Below are 27,119 nucleotides of genomic sequence, written 5' to 3'. Positions count from 1 at the left end.
GCCCTGAGAAGCCAGGGTGCCTGGGACTTGGGCCCAAGGTTTTGGACTTGGAAATGGGGCTCTATAGGCACTGAGCTAAGCGATGAATCTAATTCCCTTTCCTCCTCAAAGACCAAGGTTGTATATGGAGGGAGGAGGAAGGATTATGCCTCCCAAGTATTGGAATAAGTTCGTATGTTTGATTATACTTTTTAAGTAAAATTTTTGGTAAAGCTCATCCAATTGTTAGTGGCTAATGGAACAAAGCCAGCTACCACTACCCAAGCTGTAGAGGATGCAGAGGTCTCCATGGTACCAAAGGCCCCACAAAGGTATCTCCATGTTATTCAAACTGGGCAGTGCCAGCCTATCCTGGCCAGACCACAGTTACAAGTTCATTTAGTAACTTTCTAGAAGGAACACGAGCAATCCCTTTTGGGAAGATCCTAGACATTTGTTCAGTGATATCCAACTCTTTGAGACCCCATGGATCATAGCATGCCAGGCCTCTCTTTCCTCCACTCTCTCCTGAAGTCTAAGCTCATGTTTGTTGCTTCCATTACACTAGTCAATACTAAACTTTAAGGGAGTTCGTTTGGGGTATGGAGTTAATGAGTCAGAGAGTTCTAGAAAAAGTCTTTCTTTGGAGGTCATGCTTCCCAAGACTGAACCTAGTTCCTGTGATTCCAGAACCAGGGTCCCTTGTGGAGGGACTTCAACACTTTGCTAAATAGGGCCAGCTTCAAAATGTGAATTCATCCTGAAATTTAAGCCGCAGTGGTTTTGACCATAGCATACAGAAGGTCAGTCCAGCAAAAGGGAAGAATAAAACTATCCCACTGCTCCTGGAGAAATTAAGGTAATATAATAACAAAAATAGTAGTACCTTGTATTTACGTGATACTTTTACCACATATGGAGCCCTTTCACATTCATGAGAAACAACCTATGAGGTAGTCAAGTAATATATTATTATTCTTATTTTACAGACAAGAAACTAAGGCTGATGTAGGTTGTACTTTGCCAAAGTTAATCTACATAGCCAGTATCTTTAGAATTCAGGTTTCTTGACTCCTCATGATAACATGTGACTTTTTGTGGAGGTTGTCACTTAATGGAAAGCAGGAAGAAATTTCAAAACTGAATTTTAAAAATAGGATTGTGAAAAAAGTAACTAGGCCATTAAGTGAAAATGGTATGCTTAATTAGTGCCACATTAGTAATCTCTAATCAATTACAATCAGCAATTAATATGGGCAGATATGAAATGGGCAGCACATTTAAAATGACAGTATACCCATTTTTAAGTCAGGATTACCTTTCAGGTCAAGTAGGTTCTTGTAAAACTGGGTTAATTGATGATCATAATTATTTGGCGCTGTGCTCACATGATAGTAGTTTTAGAAATGGAAGAGACCTTAGAGACCATCTAGCCCGACCCCTTTATTTTACAAGAGGAAACTGAGGCATAGAAGAGGTTGTGACTTGTCCAAGGCTATACATTGCTAGGCTGTGGCAAAGCCAGGAATCAAATCCAATTCTTTTGACTCCAAACTCAGTGTGGTTTGAACTGGAGCTTCACTTCATCCTAATGAAAAGAATAGAAAGACTCACACCTCCTTTGTATGTTTGTTTACATTTTGGATTTAGAGTAAAACAAACAGAAACAGACTACAACCACCTTTGCTTTTCCGCTTTTCTTTGCTATCTTTCGACTCCTTCCAGACCCAAGAAACTCCAGAGTGTCCTTTGAGCATGCCCAACCAAATCCAGTGTCACAATCTCATGTCTTCCAAGGTTTTCCTCCTAAAGGATGTGTGAGGCAAGCGAAGCGTTCATAGTTAGTTAGGGTAAGAAAGAAGCATTAAAAAAAAAGAAAAAAGAAAAAAAACACTATCACGATCAAAGGATAAAAAAGGAAAATCAAATCCTTTGTAAAAAGAAATCACGCCGTGTCTCACAGCTTTGGAGATAAGAATGTGTAGTCTAATTATAGAGACGTCCCCCACCTCTTCCTCTCAAGGCTTTTCTGTCCTGCGTGTTTGGGTTTGAATGTAAGGCACGAAGTGGAAGGAGGGGCTGGCTACATTTGAAAATGCTCAGGCTGCTGAGTTTAGATCACATTTGTTCCCGCCGACTGGGATCGGATTAAATTACTGCAAATTCAAACTGAATGGACCCTCTCTCCAACCCCCCCCCCCGCCTTTTCCTTCCTTGAGAGAGCCTCAGTGAAGCAAAGCTCGCAGCTCCCCAGCCGGGCAGAAACTGAGGGAGGGAAAAAAGGTAGACAGACAGAACCAGTGCCTGGAGCACCCGTGAGACAGAGGGAGAACAAGGGGAAACCCTGAGTAGAAAAGACAGCAGCAACTCGGGCTTTACTCAGTGCCTGAAAGCAAACCCGGCTGGAGCTGGTTTCTCTGTTTTCTTCTGAATGAGATGCAATTCCTGGCACGCTGGAGCCATTTGATTATTGTCATGACCCAGCCAGTAGGGAAGCCCGGAGGGGGAATCCTATTCCAGTGAAACAAAACCAGAAAAACCATCAGACCTTCGAAAGAGGAACTTAATTAGGGAAGGGGGTAAGGGAGGTGTAATTGAGGTTTGTGTCTTTTCCACCTTGGCCACCAGACTGTCCCTGGAGTAGAAAAGACAGGGATTTGGGGTGGGGCCAGCTAATCTTTTCATTACTCCCCTATTGTCTCTTTTACTGGGGTGGGGGGGAAGGGAGAGACAGAGGAGGGGGTCTTCAGGAGGGGAGGGTGCATGCGTGCATAGCAGGAGGCTTCCCGGGTGGATGAGTGAAACGCAGGAGGAGCTAGCCTAGGACTGGACAGCTCTGCGGCCAGGGGTTGGGGTGGGAGTCGAGGCCAATAGGAAAGTGTCAGAGGCTGCTGGGTCCCACCCGGGCAGGGGGGAGGAGAAGGAGGGGCGGGGAAAGCCTCGGCGGGCGGCGGCGGCAGCAGCGGCGGCGGCGGCGGCAGCAGCAGCTAGAGGAAGACAAGGGGAAGGATGCCGGCCGCGGCTGGGGACGGGCTCTTGAGCGAGCCGCCCGCGCCAGGCTCGGGTCTGGGAGGAGGAGAAGACGGCGGCGGGGAAGACGCGAAGCCTCCTCTGGCCTCGGCGGGAAGTTTCCTCCCAGCTTGGGTGAGCGCGGTGTCCAGGGAGCAGCTCCGTGACTTCCAGCACAACAAACGGGTCGGCAACTACCTCATCGGCAGCAGGAAGCTGGGGGAAGGCTCCTTCGCCAAAGTGAGAGAGGGACTGCATGTGCTGACCGGAGAAAAGGTGAGGAGGTCCGGATCCCCGAAAGTTGAAAGAACGGGCACCCTACTCCCCAGCTGCCTCCCACTGTCCAGGGGCGGAGAGAGGTTGGGGCCGAAAGTTAGGGCTACTCTACCCCTGGTAAGGGGAGTGGGGTGGGGGGCAGGCTCTCCTGTACTTTGAATCACAGGGCAGGGCGTCCTTGTATCATAGGTTAACCTGATGGATCACATAGGGTTAACGTAACCTTTGCCTTGCCTCTAATCTCCATACATTCCTGCCCTAGCTACCGATTTAGGGGTCTGAACAGAAAGGGGGTGAATAGGCCAGTAGCCTTAAATAATTTACTAGAGAACAGATTAGAGGTTACTCATCCTCCGGATTTACCCCATTTACCCTAACCCTAACTCTTACCTCTTGGCAGATTGCGCTGGCTTTTTGGGTTGGTGGATCTTTCCACCAAAGGAGTGGTGAAATTCTCTTTGCCCGTCTTGCCCCTTCCCCCTCTTCCCTCACTCCTTTGCTGGGAAGGCCGAGTGGAGGAGGTGGGTCTGGAGTTCTGGGGAGGAGTAGGGTCCTCTGCTGGACTGGCTAGGGGATTAAACAGATTATCTAACCATTAAAGCTTTCAGAACCTGACACCTCTCTCGGGTACTACGACCTGGGGGGTGGGGCGAGGTGGGATGGGGGTGGAATTGGGGGAAAGCTCTTGGACAGGAAGGAACTATTTCCTTTCCCTGCTAGACAGTGTTCCTAGACAGAGTTTGAAGACTGGTTCTGAATGTAGTTGATATAAAGTACCAAAACGGTAGTACTTTATCCTCTCTACCCCCTTCCCCAATGCTCTCAGCCTTGTCTTTATAAGTTCCATTAGAATGCTTTTTAAGAAGTATTAAGATTCTGTCTTGACTATGTTTACACACTCATACCCATACATTCAACATGTGGAAGGAACTCTCCCTCCTTTTCCATCCTCTGTATCTAAGGCGTTACAGAAGAATCTTACTTCAGAACCAGGCATGACTGACATGAGAGGAGGTAGTGCCTCACTTCTAAGTGAACTAGGAGCTAGGTCTCCAAGCTAGGAGATGTGTTTTGCTCCCCGGTGAGTGTGCAGAAATCAGGCTCATTAGAAAGGAAAAGACGGAGAATCTCAGAAGACCCTATTCATTACTTCCTGACAGCCAATATCCGGAATATAAAAATGTTTTAGTGATCAGATGTAATGCCATGAGCAACTTGTTGAAGAAACTCTGAGACATACATCAGGGTTTCTGGGCTTCTTGTTGGAGCCTTATTCTATAGAAAGTTGAGCCACCGTTTGCATTAAAGCATAACAATAATGATAATTTTTAAAAGCATCCCAAGGACTCACCCATCCTTATTTCCTTCCCTGCTTCTCAAAGCTGTCCAATTCCCTTTACTTTGATCTTGTGCCCTTCTCCATCTAAGTTAATAAAGAGATCCCTGAGATGCCTGTTGTCTTGCTGGATTTTTGTGTGGGATGCCCATTTCTTTAGTGCAGACTCGGCTGGAGTAAGTAATTATTTTAATAGTGGTTTTGTGTTCATTGTCCATGCCAAAAGGAAATGTTGGATGATGAGTAACTGAAATGACTGTTCCAACAAAAGCAGGGAAAAAAAAGATTCTAAATCTCATTCTAGCCCTTTCAAAAGTGTGCTAGTTTGTTTGTAGCGAGCTTTGTGCTTTATAAATTACAATCTATTTAGTTTAGAGTATGCAAATGGATGAAAGCATGCTGTTCACTAATTATAAGTGGAAATACTTTTGTTGCCCTGGCTCAGGATGTCATCATTTCTTTACAAACTCCATTTTCAGTCTAGTAGTAGGCATTTGCTCTCTAAATATAGAAAAAAGTAATGAGATTTTTCTATTGATAACAATAGAAGGCACTGCAAGTACACACCTTCCTTGCCACCCACCCTAGTTTGTCTTGTGTGTTCTTTCTATTTTTACTTATTTAGCTAGATCTCATTATGAAAACCATTAAATACTTGTTGCATATATATATATATATACATATGTGAATATGTATATATATATATATATATATATATAGAGAGAGAGAGAGAGAGAGAGAGAGAGAGAGAGAGAGAGAGAGAGAGAGAGTCTTTTGGCTTTTGCACAGCTATACAAGATCATAGCAAAAACATGGATCATGCCCTCTAAATCTTTGTGTTCTTGAAATTTATGTGAGAATCAAGTGGAACAGATAGTATGCCAAAAGCAGTGTGTATCTATCTTGCATCTCTCCTTCCATCCAAGCTAATCTTTTTTTTAAATGGAAAGCAATAGTTTTAAAATCTTAGGAATTAGAAGACTTAGAGATTAATTAGTCTATTAAAAGGAAAAGTCATTTGGTTTTCTCTAGAGACTACCATTTTAAATCTGAGATTTAATACCCTCATTTGTTGACTACAAAGAAACATCTGGTGCTATTCATAGGTATTGTCTTCTAAATCTAGCACCTTTAAGGACGTTGTCTAATCAATGTAGACTTTGTAGATTTCCCCAGGATCAAAAGACCAATTTTTCACAAATGTGCCTAGGAAGAATATTCCAGAGAATCTTAATGAGATTCTCTCTACACACACCTCACATTGTCAAGCTCCAAACTGAGGTAATGTGCATCTTCGTGCCCCCTTTTGGGTTTTCTTGGCAAAGATACTGGAGTGGTTTACCACTTCCTTCTCCAGCTCATTTTACAGATGAGGAACTGAGACAAACAGGGTTAAGTGACTTGCCCAGGGTCATACAGCTAGTATAAGTACCAGAGGTCAGATTTGAACTGATGAAGATGAGTCTTCCTGACTCCAGGCCCTGAACTCTATCTTCTTCACCACCTACCTGGGTACTAAAATCAAATGTTATATGATTCCTTATGCACTGAAAGATGTTTTTAACTTTTTCTATTAGAGCACCTAAGTTAGGAAAGAAAACAAAAAGGAAAAGGACCTGGAAAAAGGGTGAGTTGAAGGGATTAGAGAGTTCACATAGGGGGGTAAGTAGGCCTGGGTCTACATTGTTATTTTGAAGAGCACAAGGAAAGCCACAACCCTTATGTATCTCCTCTGTCTGGCCACTTGAAATGACAAAATTAGGGATTCTTTTACTTGCGCTGAGTATTACCATTTCTCTTTGAGATCTTTTAAAATTCAAATACTTTATGGAGTATGGGACATAACATGAGAGAGAGTAAGTCAATAATGATGTAGGAGAATCCCTCTTTTCACATCCTTACCCTGAAAAGAGGGTACCTGGGGGCATCCTGGGAGAACTGGATACCCAGGAAGGAGCAAGAAGGAAGGAAACAGGCATTTATTAAGCACCTACTATATACCAGGCACTTATGAGGAAACTGAGGTAGCAAGAAGGTTAAGTGACTTAACCAGGAACAAATAGCTAGTGTGTAAGTCCAGATCTGACCTCTACCCACTTTGTCATTAGCTGTCAAGAACCACAAGAGGGGAGTGCAGCTAGATGGCACAGTGGATAGAGCACAGGACCTGAGTTCAAATCCAGCCTCAGGCACATAACACTCACTAGCTGTGTGACTCTGGGCAAGTCACTTAACCCTAACTGCCTTCCCTCCCCAAAAAAAAAGAACCACAAGAGGGTAAAGGAATTGTTGAAAGAGAAAATGGACTCAGCATTTTGCTTTTTGCATTGTTTTATGGCTGCCTCTGGGGTAGCTTATGAAATAATATTAATTGGGTTTTTTCTTAGGAAGATTTCAAGTCAAAACCCTTACCATGGGATTTACAGAAAACGTGGTAATACTGAAGCATGAATATAGTGAACTCGGAGAAAGAAGATGGCTATTTGAGGTTCATTTCTGTCCTTTCCTAGCTAGCAGTGTTACCTTGGTCAAGGGACTTAACCTCTTTTACCCTCAGTTTTCTCATCTGTAAAATGGGGATAGAAAGCATTTTGCCAATTGTCAAGGGTTGTTTGGGGTGTCCAAAAAGTCTTAGTGCAGTTTTAGGCTTTAATGGCTTACATTAAGATAAGATTTTTGGGACACTGTACAGCTCAAGGGTTTTATAAGTAACAGAATACCTGTAAATTTTTTTTAAGTTGTTTAACCTTGTTGTTATGTCAGAAAGTTTATTGTTTGTAGACGTTTTTGCTAATGTGTGGAGTGCAGCCAGGCTTGGGTGTTTATGAAAATCCTGTTCAGACCCTATTTATGAAAAATCTTCAGGTAGATTCCCAATGGTTTGAGTGGGAATCCAGTAGGGCTTGTTTGAGTCATGCTAACAAAAGGGGTCCTTTTTAAAATTACTTTCATTTCAAGTTTCAGTACTCTTTTATCAAGAAGTTAACTTTCTTACTAGTTGTATAGATGAAATTATTTCTAGACAAACTACCTCCTGAAGTTGTTAGAGTTCAGTTTGGTCTTTTATTTCTTGAAAAAAAGTATTGGGAAAAGGAAGAATGGTTCTTTGGAAAACCTGACTAAATTTGTTCTCCATTATCTTTAAGGTGGATGAAGTCTGTTAATCAGGCTTGTGGTTACTCAGTTAATCATGTGAAACTCTTACATGCCCTGCTCTCAACCTATAGGCAAATGTTTTTATTTTTGTTTTTTGGTTTTTTTGTTTGTTTGTTTTTAGGCAATTGGGGTCAAGTGACTTGCTCAGGGTCACACAGCTAGTAAGTGTCAAGTGTTTGGTCTGAGGCCGGATTTGAACTCAGGTCCTCCTAACTTCAGGGCCGGTGCTCTATCCACTGTGCCACCTAGCTGCCCCTGGGCAATGTTTTTAGACTGACACTGATATGTGTATGTGTATGTGTGTGTGTGTGTGTGTGTGTGTGTGTGTGTGTGTGTATTATGTATATATATGTATGTATATATATATATATATATATATATATATATATATATATATATATATATATATATATATATATAATTATCCCTCCCACATCACGGTTTTCCCCTTCAAGGTTTTGATATGTGTCAGGTTGGCATAAGAAACTAAATGGGAATTTGGGGGGAGTTTTGCAGAAGACACAGTTGACACGAGAAAATGACACAGAGAAAATTTAGAGTAATTAGCTATTTGCTACCAAAGTCCTCAGTACCACTGATTGGTTCAATATCAGAAACATAATTTTATTAGTGGAAATGACATTAAAAAAGAAACATTCACTTTGCTGCTACACCTGAAGGACCATTGCACCTTTCAATTTGTGTTGTCAGCCCAGTTAAAATGTAAGCTTCTCAAGAGCAGGGATTTCTTATATTTCTTTTTGTACATTCAGTGCTTAGCATAGTGCTTTGCACATAGTGTTTAATAATACTTCATTCATTCATTTATTCATTCAAATAAGACACATCGGAGAAGGAATTTATTCAGAAAGAGCTTCCTTATTCCTTATTCAGAAGGAGCTTTTCTGAAAATCTTTTTTCCATGTTTTAAAGAGCATATTATACTACTTTGTCATTTGAAACCTGTCCCCCCTTCCAGACTTCTTATACCTTAAACTTCCTCTCCCCTCCCTCAACCCTCCAATTCCTCTAAGATCCAGTACCTGGTCTTCTTGCTGTTCCTTGAGAAAGAACTCCCTCTCTGGACTCTGGGCTTTTTAACTGACTGTGCCTCATATTTTGTAATGCTCTCTCTCCTCATTGTTGTCTCCCTGCTTGGCTTCCCAGATTCCCAGACTTCCTTCAAATCCCAACTAAAATTCCACCTTCTACAAGGAGCCTTTTCCTATCCCCCTTGATAGTGCCTTTCCTTCTGTTGATTATTTCCAGTTTATCTTGTTTATAGCTTGTTTGTACTTAGCTGTTTCCATGTTCTCTCCCCCAATAGACCATGAGTTCCTTGAGAGTAAGGTCTGCCTTTTGCCTTTTTTTGTATCCTTAGCACTTAGTACAGTGCCTGACACAGTAGGTACTTAATATTTATTGACTGACAAGTTCACCAACTATAAGAGCTTAATATCATTTTCCTAATAACATGACAGTGTTCAGGATCAGATAGTGGTAGGGCTGGTCACAGCTAGTTGAATTATTAGATAACTGGTTCTTTACTTTCTATGTCCTCTTTGGAATGTAACAATAAAAATTAATTTAACATGTGGCTTTCTAAGTCAATATGTGGCCTTCAGGAAACCTTACGTATGGTTTAGTGGCCCCCTTTTCTATTTGAGTGGTACTACTGATATAGTTCAACCCCCTTAATTTGCAGATGAAATCACTTGCCTAATACCATACCACCAATGAATATCAGTGCCCCCACTCACTACCAGGTCTTTGCACTCTCAAGTCTGATTGACGTTCACTGTTTTATGCCATTTTTCTTCGCCTGTGTTCTACTAATACTTCAGGAACAAAGCTGCAAAAAGGACCACAATTTAAAATCACCTTTACCTCCACTTTGATTAAGCTACTCTAGGATATAAGGTTGGATACACGTATTTGGGATATAGTGTGGTTTATTGGAACAAACACTGGCATTAAAGGTAGAAAACCTGGGTTTGAATCTAGGATCTGCCACTTTGACCAATCCACAAGCATTTATTAAGCACCAAGTACTATGCTAGGATCTGGGAATGCAAATACAAAGAATGAAACTATCCTTATTCTGCTGGCTGGTTTGACCTTGGGTCAATTCACCCTCCTTCTCGTGGTCACTGTTTTCTCATCAGTAATAAGAAACTTTGGGGCAGCTAAGTGGTGCCATAGTGCATAGAGTGCTGGAACTGAGTTGGGAAAACTCATCTTCCAGAGTTCAAATCTAGCCTGAGACACTTACTAGCTGTATAACCCTGGGCAAGTAACTTCACCCTGTTTGCCTCAATTTTCTCATCTGTAAAATGAGCTGGAGAGGAAAATGGCAAACCACTACAATATGTTAGCTGAGAAAACCCCAGAGTAGGGTCAAGAAGAGTCAGACGTGACTCAACAACAAAAAATGAGAGGATTGGACTAGATGATCTCAAAAGTCCCTTCCAGTTCTATATCCCCTGTGATATTGATAAAGAAGTTGCTTAAAAACTGGTCTTTGTTTAAAAATAAATCTGTTTTCACTTTCTTTACTGCTATTATCAAACTAAAAAAAGGGTTGCCTGGCTTAGTAAATTGCTGGTAGTCATAGATTTGACAGGATAGTGCCAAATACCTGGTGTGAAGTACTTACTAAAAATACAATTTACTATGCTTTGTAATGAAGGAAAGTGACTAATTTTAGAAGTGGCCTTTTGAAAGATCTGTTTTTAGAAAATATTTCTGGAACAAACAGGTGCTAAATTCTGTATTTGAAAATGCTAGAAATCCAAGGGTATGATTGCTATGGGAAACAAGGAATCTTTGGAGAACTGGAAATTCCTATTAATCCTCAGCAGGCACTTCTCATGTGTCTGCAAAAGTATTTTGAAAAAGCACCTGCCCAGTGTATGATGTGTAATCTGTCAATGCATATATACTTTCCAAGATTACACGCTGTCTTGGTGGTTGGCAAATTCTTTCCTTTACACTTCCTGCCCTGTCTCACCTTTTGACGTACTTGTGAATGATTTAAATAGCACATGGGGCTGTCTTCTGCAGTCTTCATTGACACAGCTCTCATTGACTTAAAAGAGCTCTTGCAGACAACAGAACAGAGCTGTGCCTTCATAGAGGAGTATAACCTTAAATCTCTGCAGGTGTTGAATGACAGGAACTAGGCTTAGCATCTATGTAGACTAACTGAATATGGAGTTTCCAGTGTTGCTAGACTATTCCAGGGTACCCTAACTGATCAGCTGTCACAGCAGTTTTCAAAACTGAAAGCTCTTTGAGTTGGCAGTCACAGAGTGGGGCTGTCGCAGAGCTCTCTGAAGGCTGTGGGTTGGGACAGTCTCATTTCATTTGCTGTGTAGCTTATTTGGGATTATAAAATCCAATAAACATTTATTAAGCATTTACTAAACATGAGGTACTGGGCTAAGTGCTGGCAATGGAAAAAGGACAAAAGAAAAACAGTGCCTGCACCCAAGGAATTTACTACTGGGGTGACAGAATGTGTAAAAGAGAAAGTACAAAAAGGTGACACATGGATTGAACCTTGAAGGAAGCTAGGGGTTATAAAAGGTGAGGTGGTAGGGGCAGCTAGGTGGTGTGGTGGATAGAGCAGTGGCCCTGGAATCAGGAGGACCTGAATTCAAATTTGGCCTCAGACCAAACACTTGACACTTACTAGCTGTGTGACCTTGGGCAAGTCATTAACCCCAGTTGCTTTGATTAAAAAAAAAGGGGAAGTGATGCATTCTTTTGTTCAGAAGGACAAATCTGTACAGGAGCACAAGAGAAAGAGATGGAATGACAACTTAGGGCAACAGCTAGCAGAACAGTTAGGCTGGAACACAGAGTGCCTCAAGGGGAGTGATGTATAGGGCTTTCAATTCCAAGATGAAACATTTGTATTTTATCATAGAGGTAATAGGGAGCCACTGAAGCTGCTTGAGCAGGAGACGTAACAAGGTCAGACCTTCACTTAGGAATATCAATTTCATAGCCGTATGAAGGATGGATGATTAGATTTGACTCAGTTCTCTATAGGTTTGAGAAATGAGGCCTTTATCAGAGATACTTGCTGTAAAGATTATTTCCCAGCTTTATGGTTTCCTTCTAATCTTGGTTGCATTGAGGTGATGATAAGGAAGCAGAGGATTCCAGGTATGGGGTCAGCCAATGAAAATGCTTAGGGTTGAGGAATGGAATGTCTTATGGAAGAATAGTAAAGACACCAATGTCACTGGGTCTCAGAGTAAGGTGTAAGAAGACTGGAAAGGTGTGTGTATATGTGTGTGGGGTGGGGAGGGTCAGGAAGGACTTTGAATGCTAAACAAGATTTTATTTTTGATCTTACAGGTGATAGGAGCCACTGGAGTTTATGGAGTAGGAAAGATGATGTGTTATGCTTTAGAAAGATCACTTCAATAATTTACTGGAGGTTGGAATATAGTGGGGAGAGATTTGTGGCTTAGAAACCAACCAGCAGGCTATTAAGATAGTCCCGGCATAATGTAATGAGGGGCTTTACCAGAGTATTAAAAGTGTCAGAAAGGAAGAGAATACAAGAGAGGTTACAAAGGTAAAATTGACAGGACTTGCAGGAGATTGAATATGGGAGAAAGTGAGAGTTGAGTGAGAATCAGATATTACACTTAAATTGTGAGCCTGAGTGACGAGGAGGATAGTGATACCCTCAACGGTATTCAGATGTTAGGAAGAAGGAAGGGTGTGGGGTGAAAGATGATGAAGATATCTATGGGACATCCAGTTTGAGATGTCCAATAGGCAGATGGCAATGTGAGTTTTATTTTTAAAAATTTTTTTTGTGATGGGGGAGACATGGGCATGTTTGTAAGCAGAGGGAAAGCAGCCGGTAGAGGGAGAGAGATTGAAGTTGAGTGAAGGAGTGGGGATGATAAAAGGGGCAGTCTGCTGGAGAAGACAGGATGAAATGGGATCACTTGTATATGTAGAGAAATTGACTTTGGCAAGATGAGGACCTACCTTTTCTTCTTGGACGAAGGTAGAGAAGGTAGTGGTGGAAGGCATCTGCGTGATACAAGATGAGGAAGAGAGGAGAAAAGGGCAAATGGTCTCAATTGTTTTTTAGTAAAATGTGAATCACAGTTTGTAGCTCAGAGGATGTGGAAAAGGGAAGCTATGGGAGGTTTGAGGAAGGGTGAAAAGGTTTGGAAAAGCCACTGTGGAAAGTGGAATAGTTGGTCAAGTAGGGAAATATAAAAGGATTGCTTTGCAAGGGCACAATTGATATTACATAAAATACATTTGCAGTGCGTCCAGACAGCATCTTTTTGTGATTTTTCTGAAGCTTCATTTGGCTGCATGTGAGTAGGAGTGGAGATGAGTGATAGGATAAGGGAGTAAGGAGACTAGAGAAGGAGACAGTTCACCAAGATGGGGAAGGGAGGAGGCTGTAGCAAGGGCAGGGGTGATGGCCTGGGAAAGCACTGAAGGATATAGATGCCAGTGGGGATGATAAATGGTGAAAGGTAGAATGACAACAGACTGTGATCAGATACAGCCATTTTAGAGTTCATGAAGATGGAAGTGGTGCATTTGTGGGTGATGATGCAAGACCTAGGGTATGACCTTCTGGGTAGCTTAGGGGAATGGAGGAGTAGGTCATGGGAAGTGGGCGAGTTGAGGAATTGGGAGGTTAGGGTGATTGGGAGAGTGTGGAGATATAGATCTGGGAATCATCTGAATAGAAATGGTAATTGAACCCATCCAAACTGATGAGATAACCAAGTGACATAATGCTCTAGAAGAACCAAGACAGCCTTGGGGGACACACACATGGATTATAAATAAAAGTTGAGAAGGCAGTTACCCGAATGGATGCCCCTGGTTTCACCCTAGTGTTGGGAATTTAGAAGACATTGACATTCATTATCTTTGGTGTTCTCTTTCTTTGCATGGGGCTGCCCCTGTGGCAGAGGTAGCAGTTCCATCTCAGGATGCTTCTTTCCTTTTACCCAAGGGAATATATCCCTCCTACTCACTGGCTGCATCAGGTGCGGAAAATATCTACTTCTGTGAATTCAGGACACAGGCCCGCCCTAACTGTGACATCCTAGCAGCAGCATCACTGTATTGGAAAGAAAACCTGTTGCCCAGATGAGAAGAAATAGAGAAGGGAAACACCTGTGTGTGATCCTGTGATCTGAGCTTTTTTGGTCATGAGGAGACCCTCCTGGGCTTAAAAGTGTAGCTGATTTTTTCTTCCTCTGTAAACTGTTTTCATCTCTCCACATGATGCCCGAGTTTCTGCTCATATACCTGATATGCTTGTAGGTATCAGAATGTGATAAGTGACTAACCTAGACTTTTGAAAAATATTTTATGTCATAGGAATTTTAAAAGGCTTTTGGCTCCTTGGAAAGTGTATCAACAATGCAACAGATGGGAGAAGTTTGTTATTTGCAAACACTGTTCTTTTTTTTTGCCTTGTTTCCCATAGCGATAAGAAGGTTTGGTTTTGGGCGCTTTGAATATAGTCTCCATAATAAGTACATCAATATCTGAAGCCAAATCACTGTCAAAGTTTTCCCTAATTCTTCTTGGTTTTTCTCTTGCTTGAAACTTTTGATTCTCTCTGTGATTCTCCCTTGCTTGCCTTTATGCTTTTTATACCTCAATTTTTGAGTAATTTACCAGGTTCTCTTCCTGCTTCCTTCAAGACACTCTTGCTACTGAACTCTTTCAAGTTGGTTTGTCCTTGCCCTTTTTGAGAGACCTGTATATAGAATGTGTTTCTACAGAATTGTACCACGTTGATTGGGCATTTGCTGTGTACAGATCACTAGACCTAGTACTATGGAGAGATACAGAGAAGTAGAAAATGTGGCATCTCTTCCTGAGGAAGGGAATTATTCTGTTTTACAGATGAGTAAGAACAAAGCCCTTGGCAGGCTTGGAGGCAGCAGGCTAATCTCATGAATTTGTGGCAGAATTAACAAATGCATACTGTTATGGCGTTAACTTTCTTTTCTTCTTTTCTGTGTTAGTCTCTTGAAAAAGCTTCTGCTGAAATATTATTCTGAGGCTTCATTACGGTGTGGAACCAACAAACCCTGGGTTCTTTAAGACTATGTCAGCCTAGTGTCTATTCTGGCCAGTCTAACAAAGTAGAAGAGTAGGGATTGCTTCATTCTTTCTACCTGTACCCCTAGCGCCTAGCACCTGGTGTCTGACTCATAGTAGGCACTTAATAAATACTTTTTAAACTATTGTGCCATAAGAAATGATGAGCAGGATGCTTTCAGAAAAAACTTGGAGGGGGGGGCAGGTAGGTGGCTCAGTGCATACAGCACCGGCCCTGAAGTCAGGAGGACCTGAGTTCAAATGTGACCTCAGACCAAACACTTGACACTTACGAACTGTGTGACCCTGGGCAAGTCACTTAACCCCAATTGCCTAAAAGTAAAAAAAAAAATTGGGAGCACTTACATGAACTGCTACAAAGTGAAATGAACAGAACCAGGAGAACATTGTACGCAGTAACAGCAATATTGTTCAATGAGCAACTGTGAATGACTTAGCTGTTCTCAGCAATACAATAATCCAAGAAAATGCTGAAGGATTTATGATGAAAAATGCTATCCACCTCCAGAGAAAGAACTGATGGTGTATGAATGTGGATTGAAGTTTGTTGTTTTTACTTTTCTATTATTATTATTGTTGGGCAGGGTTTGGGGGATCTGTTTGCTTTTGCAGCTTGGCTAACATGGAAGTGTTTTTCATGACTGCTAATGTGTAATCTATATCAAATTGCTTGCCTTCTCACAGGGGGAGGGGAGGGAGAGAACCTGGAACTCAAAATTTTAAAAAGACATGTTAAAAATGTTTTGTTTATATGTAATTGAGAAAAAAAATAAATATTAAATGGAAAAGAAAAAATACTTATTAACTGATTGCATATGGGCTGTGGTGACAGATTGTGTGTCTGGCATGAGGAACAAGCTAGCAGTCTCCATCTTCTCCCCTCTCCAATATGACCTCCATACAGCTGCCAGACTGATATTCCTAAAGCACAGGTGACTCCTCTGCTCTATAAGCTTCAGTGTCTCCCTGTTACCTCCAGAATAAAATCCAAATTCCATTGTTTGGCACTTTAAAACTTCTATAATCTGTCTCCAACGGATCTTTCCCAGCTGATTTCACATTATTCCTCTTCATGTACTCTATTTGTGCTTCCTCCCTGTCCTTCCGTCTTCCACCAATGCTTTTGCTCTTGACTAGTGTTCTTGGAATCTCTTCCTTCTTTCAAGGCTTAGCTCACGTGCTACTTCCTACCCCCACCTCTTCTCTACCCCCTACCCCCAACCCCCGTCTCCACCCCCGCTAACTTTGTACTTACAGTTTATAAAGCTCAGATTTACTTCTCTGTATCCAGGTTGTATCCCTCCCAGTAGAATGTTTGCTCCTTGACAGCAAGGATTGTCCTATCTTTTGTATCTCCAGGGCCTACATAGTGCCTTGCAAATAGTAGGTGCTTGATAAATATTTGTTGAGTGGAATTGGAGAGGCTCATTACCTGTAAGGTTGCCTACCAAGTGTGAATTTGTTAACATTTGTTAAGGGGCTTAATTTGTTGTTTATTTGTTTAGCCATTTTTCAGTGACTTCTCTGGCCCATTTTGGGGTTTTCTTGGCAAAGATACTGGAGTAGTTTGCCATTTCTTTCTCCAGCTCATATTCACATGAGGAAACTGAGGCAAGCAGGGTTAAGTGACTTGCCCAGGGTTTCATAGCTAGTAAAAGGCCAGATTTGAACTCAGGAAGAGGAGTATTCCTAACTCCAGTCCTGGCACTCTATCCATAGCTGTCTATTTGTTGTTTATAAAAATCCACTAAAAAAATGAGTGGGGGCTATGATCTGCCTTGTCGAGGAAGAGAGTAATCACAGTGGCCAGTCAAAAATATTGAAGTATTATAAGTAAACATAATACTAAAAAAAGAATTAATAAACATTCAAGTCAATTAACATATTTCTCTTTTCTCTTTCAACCTTTGTTAAATTATATATGTATAACTAACATTCTTGTAGTCAGTATCCCTTGCACTTTATGGATATTTGTTGAACAAATATTGAACTCTACTTTGTACATTCAGGATTTTTTCATTTAATAGTAAGGCATTAAGTTTTAATAGTAAAATCAATCTTATTCAACACAATAGGATTGTAGGACTTTAGGATCATAGATTCAGAGTTGGAAGGGTCCAGGAGTCCAGATCTTGGAGTCTAACCCCTTCATTTTACAGGAAACTGAGGCTCAGAGAGGCTCAGTAACTTGCCCAGGGTCACACAGTATCTGAAACAAGATTTGAACCTAGGGCTTCAGAACTCCACAAGTCTATTTCATCCAAGTATTTATCTGTTCTACAGAGTAATTTCTAAATGAAATGGTTAACCTGACCAAGACATTACCTACTTTTGTGCTCTAATTAAGAGAGTCCTAAAATATATTACATTAAAAATGAGACTGGATAAGTAATAAGCTCAAACCTAGTTTCTATCCCACCTGCTTTCCCCCCTTGGTCTTCCTCCTCCTTCTTTCAAGTCAAATTAGCCTCCCTCCTTAGCTTTTTAGTATCCTTTCTTTGCTCAGGAAGGGTAAGAAAGTAAGAAAGTATGGATGAGATATTTTGGATCATGTCAAAATACTGGAAATGCTTGTCCAATCGAATTATGTTGTTTGCATCCTCTGTGATCCAGCTGAACTAAGTTTCCTGAAAGTGTTAACTTAGATTATTTATGAAAATAATAGAGTACCTTTGGTTTTGTCCAGGGGTGGGGAATCTATGGCCTCGATGCCACAGGTGGTCCTCAAGTGCGGCCCTTTGGCTGAATCTAAACTTTACAGAACAAATACTTTTAAGTTTGGATTCAGTCAAAGGGCTGAATTTGAGGACGTAGAGGACCACATGTGGCCTTGAGGCCAAACGTTCCCCTTCCCACCCCCTGTTTTGTTCATTATCCTTCATTATCCAGCTAGAAAAGTTGCTTACTAGCTCATAAGAACTGTAAGACTTTATGGTGTGATGCTGAGTGAAATGAACAGAACCAGGAGAACATTGTACATAGTAACAGCCATGTTGTGTGATGACTGCTATTGATAGACTTAACACTTCTCAGCAATGCAAGGATCTAAGACATCTCCGAAGGCCTCATGATGGAAAATGCTATCCACATCCAGAGAAAGAACTATGGAATTTGAATGCAGATTGAAGCATACTATTTGCTACTTTTTTTCTTCTGTTTTGTTTTGTTTCTTCTTTCTGGTGGTTCCTCCTATTGGTTCTAATTCTTACTTATAACATGACTAATGTGAAAATACGTTTAATAGGAATGTATATGTATATATAGCCTGTATCAGATTGTGTACTTTCTTGGGGAGGGACGTAAAGAGGGAGGGGGAGAAAAATTTAAAACTCAAAAGTTTATGGAAGTGATTGTTGATAAATCAAAATAAATTAATAAAGTTAAAACAAAAAAAGAGATTAAAAATAAAAAAGAATTGTAAGAACAGAGGCAGCTAAGTGAGGCAGTGGATAGAGCACTTGCCCTGTAGTCAAGAGGACCTAAGTTCAACTCCGGTCTCAGACATATGATATTCACTAGCTGGGTGACCCTGGGCAAGTCACTTAACCCCAAATGCCTCACAAAAAAAAAAAGAATTGTAAGAACAGCCTTCCCTGGAGTATGGAATGAAGAAGTGACCTAGGGTACAAGAATCAAGGCTTTGGGGAAATTTCCTACTTTTCACTTAATCTTTCTGAGCCTCAGTTTCCTTATCTGTAAAAAAAAAACCAGGGGCAGTAACATTTGCATTTGCAAAGGGTTGTTGTGAAAAGATTTGGGAAAAGTTTTGTATAGTTTGGACTGGACATCAGAACAACACTGCAATTCCTAGTGTAGCTCAACCAAATGGACAAAGGTTATTATGTGGTCATTTACAATGTTTGATCTCTAATTTGGAATTATTGATTATACCATGAAAGAAATCTAGTTTTTGAAATGTGCTATTTGTGCCACAATTTTAAAAATTTAATTAGAGGAACTAGTTATGACTCAGTTCTTGATTGAACATTTAAATTTCACTTAAAAATAAAGCTTCTTTCCAAAACACTTCTCTAAATTTGTACTGTCTGTCCCCCAGGATGACATCTTATTCTACATAAAAAAAGGCCATTTGTGAGAAATGTTGCTATTCCAAGCCTTATTTGCTGTAATGAAACTTGAATTGTACCCTAATGGGACTGTACCATATTCTTAATGTACTCTTCTCCAGAATGAATTTTCCTAGACATTGTGAAAAATATTTTTAATTACAGCTGCTGAAACTGTTGAACAAGTACCTAGGAGAATGCATGATAAGAAATAGTTTCTGTCCAATAATTAGACTCAGAATAATGATTTCCATATTTGAAGTTGGTTATGAGTAGACCCTCCCGGGCTCCAGAGTGCAGCAGGCATTCTCCATGAATTACTAGTAATCCTCTATTTTCTTTGGGGTGGGAGGTGGGGAGGAGGAGAAATGCAGAACAAATACATTGTTGGCAGAATTTAATGTCATGCATATAGATATAGATAAAGCACACAAACATATGTCAAAGATTTTCACAATTATAATTATAGCATGGTGTCATGGAAAGAACCTTAGACTTGGAATCAAAGAATCTAAATTTTAGTGTGACTCTGACATTTATTAGCTATGTATGTGACTGTCTCCAAATAACAACTTCAATTTCTTTAGCTGTAAAATCAGGGCAATAATACTTGCATTGTAGATCTCACAAAGTTGTTTTGAAGAAAATTTTTTTTGTTTGTTTGGGTTTTTTTAGGCAACGGGGTTAAGTGACTTGCCCAGAGTCACACAGCTAGTAAATGTTATGTGTCAGATTTGAACTCAGGTCTTCCTGAATCCAGGGCCAGTGCTCTATCCATTGCACCACCTAGCTGCCCCTGAAGAAAATATTTTGTAAATTAGGAAATATTATGTAAATATGCCCCAGGTAGCTCTCTTAGGGTTATCAGCTACTGTGCAGTGCTGATCAATAATTGATCAATAAGCATTTATGTGCTAGGCACTGAGGATACAATTCTAAGAATGAAAAAAAAAACTGCCTAATTAAGGGAGTTTTGTCACTGAAAGTTTCCTGTGTTAAAGAAATCTTAGCTCTGGTTGATTTCCAATACAAAGGTGAGATATTGCATATGTAATATGCAAAGCATTTTGTAAACTTTAAAGCACTGTATAATTACTATTGTCGTCGTTCAGTTGTTCAGTCGTGTTTGACTCCTCTTTCTTGACCCCATGGACCACAGCACCCCAGGCCTTCTATCTTCTACTGTCTTTCAAAGTCTGTCCAAATTAATGTTTGTTGTTTTCATGACACTATCTATGCATCTCCTCCTCTGCCATCCCCTTTTTCTTTTGCCTTCAGTCTTTCTCAACATCAGAGTATTTTCAAAATATATATGTATCTATATATACACACACATACATATATAACTTTAATTCTATCAACTATTTGCTATAAATATATTGCATACATATATAAATCACTTTAAAATGAGTTATATGTTTATGTATAAAGTGATACAGAAATAGATTTGAATCCTTGCTCTGCTACTTAGTGCTACGTGACCCTAGAAAAGTCATTTGGCTTTTTTGTACTTTAATTTCATCATTTGTAAAACAAAGGAATTGAATTAGAGGATCTCTCCAGTCTCTTCTTGCTCTAAAATCCTATATAGATAGGTAAAGGTAGCATGACCAGTAAGCAAATTTTTTCAAAAGAATGTTTTTGTATTATTTTAAAGTTGGTATAGTGAAAAGAACACTGAATTTAGAGTCAGAAGACCTGGGTTTGAATCCTGATTATATTAACTTCTGGCTGTGTGATCTTGGAGAAATATGTGAAGCATTCTGAGTCTCAGTTCTTTTATCTGTAAAATAAGGATGTTAGACTATAAGGTCCCCTCTAGCTCTCAATTCTGTGATCTCTATGAGTTTAAAAATTCTGTAAGCTAGTTTAGTCATGGAGCACTTAAGGTTGTTTAATTGTTTTCAACCTTAATCAACATGCATTTGTTAAGTATCTACTACATGCTAGGCACCCTGCTGAGGAATGCGTAAGGACAAAGAATGGACGAATCTTCATATTGTCATGGAAAAGACAGCAAATACATATGGAAAGTATAAATATTGGGGTAGTAAATATCAATATATTCAAAGTAGTTAAATACAAGGTAGTTGAGAGAGAGAACACCAGCAATTTAGTGACCAACAGGAAAGGCCTTGGGGAGAAGATGGTGCTCTGGATTCATCTTAAAGGGAGAGAGGGATCCCATGACATAGAGGGAAGTGGAGGCAGTGCATTCTGGCCAGGTGGAATGGCTTAAATAATATGGCATGATAAACTCAGCAGTATTGACGTGTAGTTTTCTCTGTATCATTTCTGATATGATTATTTACCTCCTTATAATCTTTTTTTTTAACTTTTAAAGTTGTTCATTCATGATCAAATAGCAAAAAAAAAAAGTTCCAATGAGGCGTATATGAAGCTCTGGTATTCAATAGATATCCTTTTTAGTTGTGTTAAATTGAATAACATTTGAAATATTCAGACAGGAAATCAACTAAAACATCGAATAAAGGTAAAATGACCCCTTATGTTAAAAATCTTTGGTAAGGCCACCATGATTAGCTATATTAACTTGTCACTGCATGCACTAGATTTTTTTTAAAATCAAACATGTTTCATACTTGTCTTAAAGTCAAATATGCCATAAGTCAAATTAGACTCCTGAATTTACTACCTTCAGATACAATGCATATTATCCTTAGTAGGAAATAAGATTGCAATTTTAAAAAACATCTGCAAAGGAATACCCAATTTTATCAATCATACCTTTTTACCTTGTGACTCAGGACTCCCAAAGCTTCTTAATGAAATGTTTGACACATCATTTTTGTGCATTCAGGGGCACCAAACAATTTCTTTGGCCTATACATTCAAGAAAGCTATATCATATATATTACATGGGAAGTACAATTTATAAAGGAAAACTATGGAAAAGCAAGAAGAATTCACTACTAAAGGATTATTCATACTAGCGACAACTGCTAAAATTAAATAGTTTTTTTTTGGTGGGGGAAAATTTTATGAAAACTGACAATTTTAGTGCAACATTTACCAATATAAGCAAAAAGTATATATTTTCTGTACATTCATATGCAATTATATTTTAGATGTCATGGTAGATTCCAACTTGTGGTTTCTCTACAATTTAAAAGGCTGCAAGTCTTCCATATGTGGGATAGTTTATTTACTTTTTCAAAGCACTCTTTGGAAACTCTTGGGATTCACTGATCATAGGCAAATCTGGCATCCAGTTTAATGGACAGAATTCACTACCCTCCTCCACAAAATGGAATATTTTCTTCTGTGATTTAGTTCAGGAGATGACTGATATTCTTGCTTGATAAGTCCACTTATGTGGATTATGAAAACACTTCTCAATGCAAGACCAACTTCTTCTAGTAGCACACATCAGTCTCAGGAAGTTTGTTTATTAAATCTGCTAACTCTGTAATATTCATATAATCGTAGTCAACAGTTGTAGTTATAATTATAATCAACTAGCATTTATTAAGTGCCTGCCATGTGCCAGGTTAAGTGCTAGCCTAAACCACCATTCTTTCTTGGTGTATTTATCCAAGTAAGAGGGTTCTCTTTGAAGACCATGATATCGCTTAAAAAAAAAAAGAGTGATAATTGTATTTTCTCTTTATCTATGCTTATTCTCTCAATTTCCTTTTTTAAAATCTTATTGCTATAGCTAGCATTTCAGACATTTTGTTAAATAATTAGCAACAATGGACATCATTGCTTTACCACATGTCTTGATGTACAATGTCTTTGATGTGTTGTTGTAGCCTCTTTGCTAATATTTTATTTAAATGTTTGAATTGATATTCATTAAGAATATTGGTCTATAGTTTTCTTTCTCTGATTTGCCTTTTCCTCCTTTTAAGTATCAAAGCAATATTTGTGTCATAAAAGGATTTTGGTAGGATCTGTTTCCTAATTTGAATCAACAGTTTATGTACAATTGGAATTAATTGTTCTTTGAAGGTTCACAGAATTCACTTGTAAGTCCTAGAGGTTTTTTTTTTTAATTTGGGAGTTAATTTATAATTTGTTTAATGTCTTTTTCTGAGATTTTTATTTAAAATTTTAGATTATTTAAAATTGTATTCAAATTTCTATTTCTTCTATTAATTATTTATTACAGAAAATTCTATATTTTATATTTTGTTGATATTTGTCTATTTTGTTTAAACTGTCATTTTTGTTGCTATACAGTTGGACAAAATAGTTACTGATAATTTCTTTATTTTTTCTTCATTTGTGGTTAATTCTTTTTTATTTTTGGATACTAATAAGTTGATTTTCCTTTTTTTTTTCCCCACCACCCCATTCCCAAAACAAGGCCTTGGCTGATCTTTATGGATTTTTGCATTCCTCTCCACTTGCTACTCTGGCCAAACTGGACTGCTACATAGCTTTGTGGAGTTCTCTTCTCCTTTCTTGACCTACATGTGTCAGTTTTTCAGTGAGGACCTTTGTGCTTTATTTTTCGATTAGGATTCTAAAGTCTGGTGTTTTGCTCACTCTTTCCAAATTATTTCCTTGTTTTCTGTTTCCTAGGAGGCTAGCTGGGCTTCTCTTACACCCCCTGCCCTGTTTTCTTCTCTGGTTGTTTTTCTTTTTCAGCCTTCTAGCTTGCCTCCTGTGTGACTTTGTAGATTACATCATCATCTGCTGAAATTTGTAATGAATTCTTGGGATTGAAGTTTTCCAAAGAGAGCATGAAGTCATCCCTAGTCAGAGACATGGTACCAAACCTTATATCATTAAAAAAATTTAGCATCACTTGCTAGTTTTAATGTAAAGTTGAAGTGTTTACTGCATGGAAGAGAGATTTACAGAGGAATTCATTAAGAAAGGCAACAGAGTCAGAGAAGAAGCTCTATAACCAATCCCATAGCCCTCGCTAGGCCACTGGGAGGGAGTTCAGTGTGAGTAAAACCTGCAGAATCTGGCTTACATTCCTGACGAAATAATGAAACTTCATTCTACGGCTGAACAGGCATGATGAAGAATTTTTACAAAGAGCACATTCAGTTGTCTTTGTGTAATTACTGAGAAAGATAGAAGACGGGCATAGTCATATATAACAATTACAGTCTTGGGAAAACACCCTTTCCCTAGGGCCTCAGGAACTGTAAACTTTCTGTCTCCTAAGTCATAATTCAATAGAGCTGAAAGTACCAGGATTCAGATTTCCTGTGTGTCAAGAATAGCAGTTGCCTTCGTATGTTAACCGTATGGTCTAATGGGACTATGGAATTACAAACCCAGAGAGATGATCTACACCCAGACACTGATTTTTCTGTATATCCCTCTATACATTTTATCACCAAAACAGGTAAACTGTGTGACAATTTAATAGTTAGAGTGTTACAAGTCCATGTAAGTGGAGGAAAGGAAAAGGAAAAGATTTTTTTTTAGAAAAGGGACTTGGTTGTTTGGGCTATTGGCCCTATCTGTTTTAGGTATCTTCTCTTATGTAATCTGAGATCCTCATCCATCTTGGTGTGACAGAAGAAAATTTTAGCATTAGAAAAGCAGTTTCTGCTTTATCAGAAACAGCTGGGTGAGATGTGGCTCATTTCAATCCAGGAATAAGCCATAGTTTGTAGTGGCTTAACTCTTGCTTTCTCTATGAGGTACTTGCATCTGAAAGAAGCTGTAGGTTGGTATCTTGTGTTTTGTGGTGGTTGCTGGTGCCTTCTCATCAGCCATGTGCCAGCATGGCATATTGAACTGAGCTAGAATCTTATTCTTAGCTACAGTGAGAACCTCAGAGTTGGGCTATGGAACCCCTGATAGATTAACCCCAGTCCAACCTCAGACACTTACTAGCTGTGCAAGTGACTCTGGGCAAGTCACTTAGCCCCATTTGCCTCAGGGTTTTTTGTTTATTTTATTATTTTATTTTATTTTATTTTATTTTATTTTATTTTATTTTATTTTATTTTATTTTTTCGGGGCAGTGGGAGTTAAGAGACTTGCCCAAAGTCATAAAACTAGTAAGTGTCAAGTGTCTGAGGCCAAATTTGAACTCAAGTCCTCCTGACTCCAGGGCTGGTGCTCTATTCACTGTGTCACTTAGCTACCCCCCACTTTTTTGTTTTTTGTTTTTTCCATTTCTGTCTTATTTTTATTGTTCATCTCCATGAGTAGCTGTCAAAGTGAACACTTTCTTCTGGATAACTCTTGCTCTCCAAAGCTACAGCCTGTGATTGGTGCATGGTGGCAAATGAAAGACTGTGTTAATCAACTGTAATTATCCATGATTTAAATAAAACCTTTATCCATTGGTAATTCATGCTATAGTTTGTACACAACAGGTTAATATTGAGAAATAGACAAGACCTCATTGAGGTCCTCTTGCTACCTCAGTAACTAAACTCAGTAGATTTTTTTGTTCTCTTTCTGTCCCTTAATCCTTTTGTATAACAAATAGTATTATATTGAGATTATGTTGACATACCTCAACAAATCCTCTTCTTAGAAAATTGAAGTTTACAGTGGAGATAGGTTGGGTTTCAGATGGGGTTGATTGGCTGATTGGCTGATGGATCATGGATCCATCACCAAACCATCAGAGGCCTTGAACTAATGGAACCCACTAGCTCCAAGGCTCCCCCCAAAGTTCCTGAGTTTAGCCCAAACCAGACTGGAATCATTTCACAAAGTAAATAATGCGATAGAGATTTAATATATGACCTGCAGGGATCTATTTGGGTTTGGTGTCACTGAGGCCTACTCATTTTACCAGTTAGGACCTTCCTGCACGTGAAGATTGAGTGACTTGCCCAAGGTCACCCAGATGGTCTATCCATTAATTAATTAGCACTCATTTTTAAGTACCTACTATCTCAATACCCTGGGCAATGAAGTGAGGATAGGGATACAAATACAAGAGTAAAAACATTCCCTGCTGTCAAGGAGCTTTCAGTCCAGCTGGGAGAGAAAATGTCTGTTTAAGCATGTATATGTTCATAGAGATAAATAGAAAATAAATATAAGATGATTTCGGGAGCACGAGGAACACACTGACAAAGAACAGGGGACACCTCAAGTAGAACCTTGAATTAGAGATTCTGAGAAACAGCAATAAATACATGTTGCTACTTACACAAAGAGTCAGGAAAAATTTGTAATGGGACCATAGATTCAGAAGGGATCTCTGAGGCCTTCCAGTCCCACCTCTTCCATCTTACAGATGAGGAAACTGTGATACGAGGAGGTTAGTGACTTACCCTAGGTGACCCCTCTCTCCCACACGTGATATTATCATACTTTGTGACAGGGAGGTTCACTTACACCAAACAAGTCAACACAGGTCACATCTGAGAAAACATAGGCCTCTGAAGTCCTGATTTTGTCACTGCATTAATGCTATCAAATGATATTATATTTTGAAAGCATTTTGCACAGTGCCTGGCATGTATTAGATGCTTAATAAATGCTTGTTTCTTATTTCCCACCTATCAAAGTTCTGAGATCTCTTTTCCCCCCCCAAGGAATAAAAGATTGTGTTTGCACATTGAAAAAGACAAAAAACATCCTCCTTTACATAAATGTGTCAGGTAATGCCCATCAGTGTCACTAGAGAAACTTGTAGCTCTTTTTTTTTTGAAGTCTGGCAATAGTCCCTTGTGTTTACGCTGTCCTTTCCCATTACTATTTTAGAGAGTCTGTTAGTGCCAATTATTAATGGAAATCAACAAAGCTCAAAGCCCCTAAATTAGAGAAGAAAATTTATTTTCGTTATTCTGAGGCCATCAGGTAAAAACTGGCTTTTCTGTCCTGTAGGTCATTTTTAAAAATTCCAGCCTTTTACTACATTTCTCCTCTTAGCCCCACTCTCTATAACATTCACACACACAGCACAACACTCATAACAAATAAAAATTAAAAATTTACTTTATCTTTGCCTGGAGACAAAACCCGTCATGAAAGTATAAACAGAAAATAAACAAAGCTTAAAAGAATAAGAAAATTCCAAAAGGTTCTCTAGGCATCAATAAGAAGAGGGTGGAATAGGGAGGGGGTAGAAGAGTGGAGAATGGATAAATTCATCCACCAGGTCCCAGCATCATCATTGGGTAAGCAGAGTCTGTCTAGGAAGTTCTATCTAAGCTGACCATGTTATATGCAGAGCAAGGAACGTGCTCATGCTTATG

The 27,119-nt window shown here is 39.4% G+C and overlaps 1 protein-coding gene across 1 annotated transcript in view; it reads left to right on the top strand.

Annotated features, from left to right (window-relative positions):
- Window positions 1-2,948: 2,948 nt before the first annotated feature.
- The window catches only part of HUNK (hormonally up-regulated Neu-associated kinase), a 134,917-nt gene continuing 110,746 nt past the window's right edge, over window positions 2,949-27,119 (top strand). The window contains 1 exon segment of the mRNA XM_020995942.2: window positions 2,949-3,264. Coding sequence (XP_020851601.1) covers window positions 2,989-3,264 — 276 coding nt within the window. The 5' untranslated portion in view covers window positions 2,949-2,988.

The sequence above is a fragment of the Phascolarctos cinereus genome, unplaced genomic scaffold (assembly GCF_003287225.1).
Source record: "Phascolarctos cinereus isolate Bilbo 61053 unplaced genomic scaffold, phaCin_HiC Scaffold_726;HRSCAF=1367, whole genome shotgun sequence".
In the NCBI taxonomy this organism is placed as follows: domain Eukaryota; kingdom Metazoa; phylum Chordata; class Mammalia; order Diprotodontia; family Phascolarctidae; genus Phascolarctos; species Phascolarctos cinereus.
The sequence above is the reverse complement of the archived record's forward strand: the minus strand, read 5'-3'. Positions and strand labels throughout refer to the sequence as shown.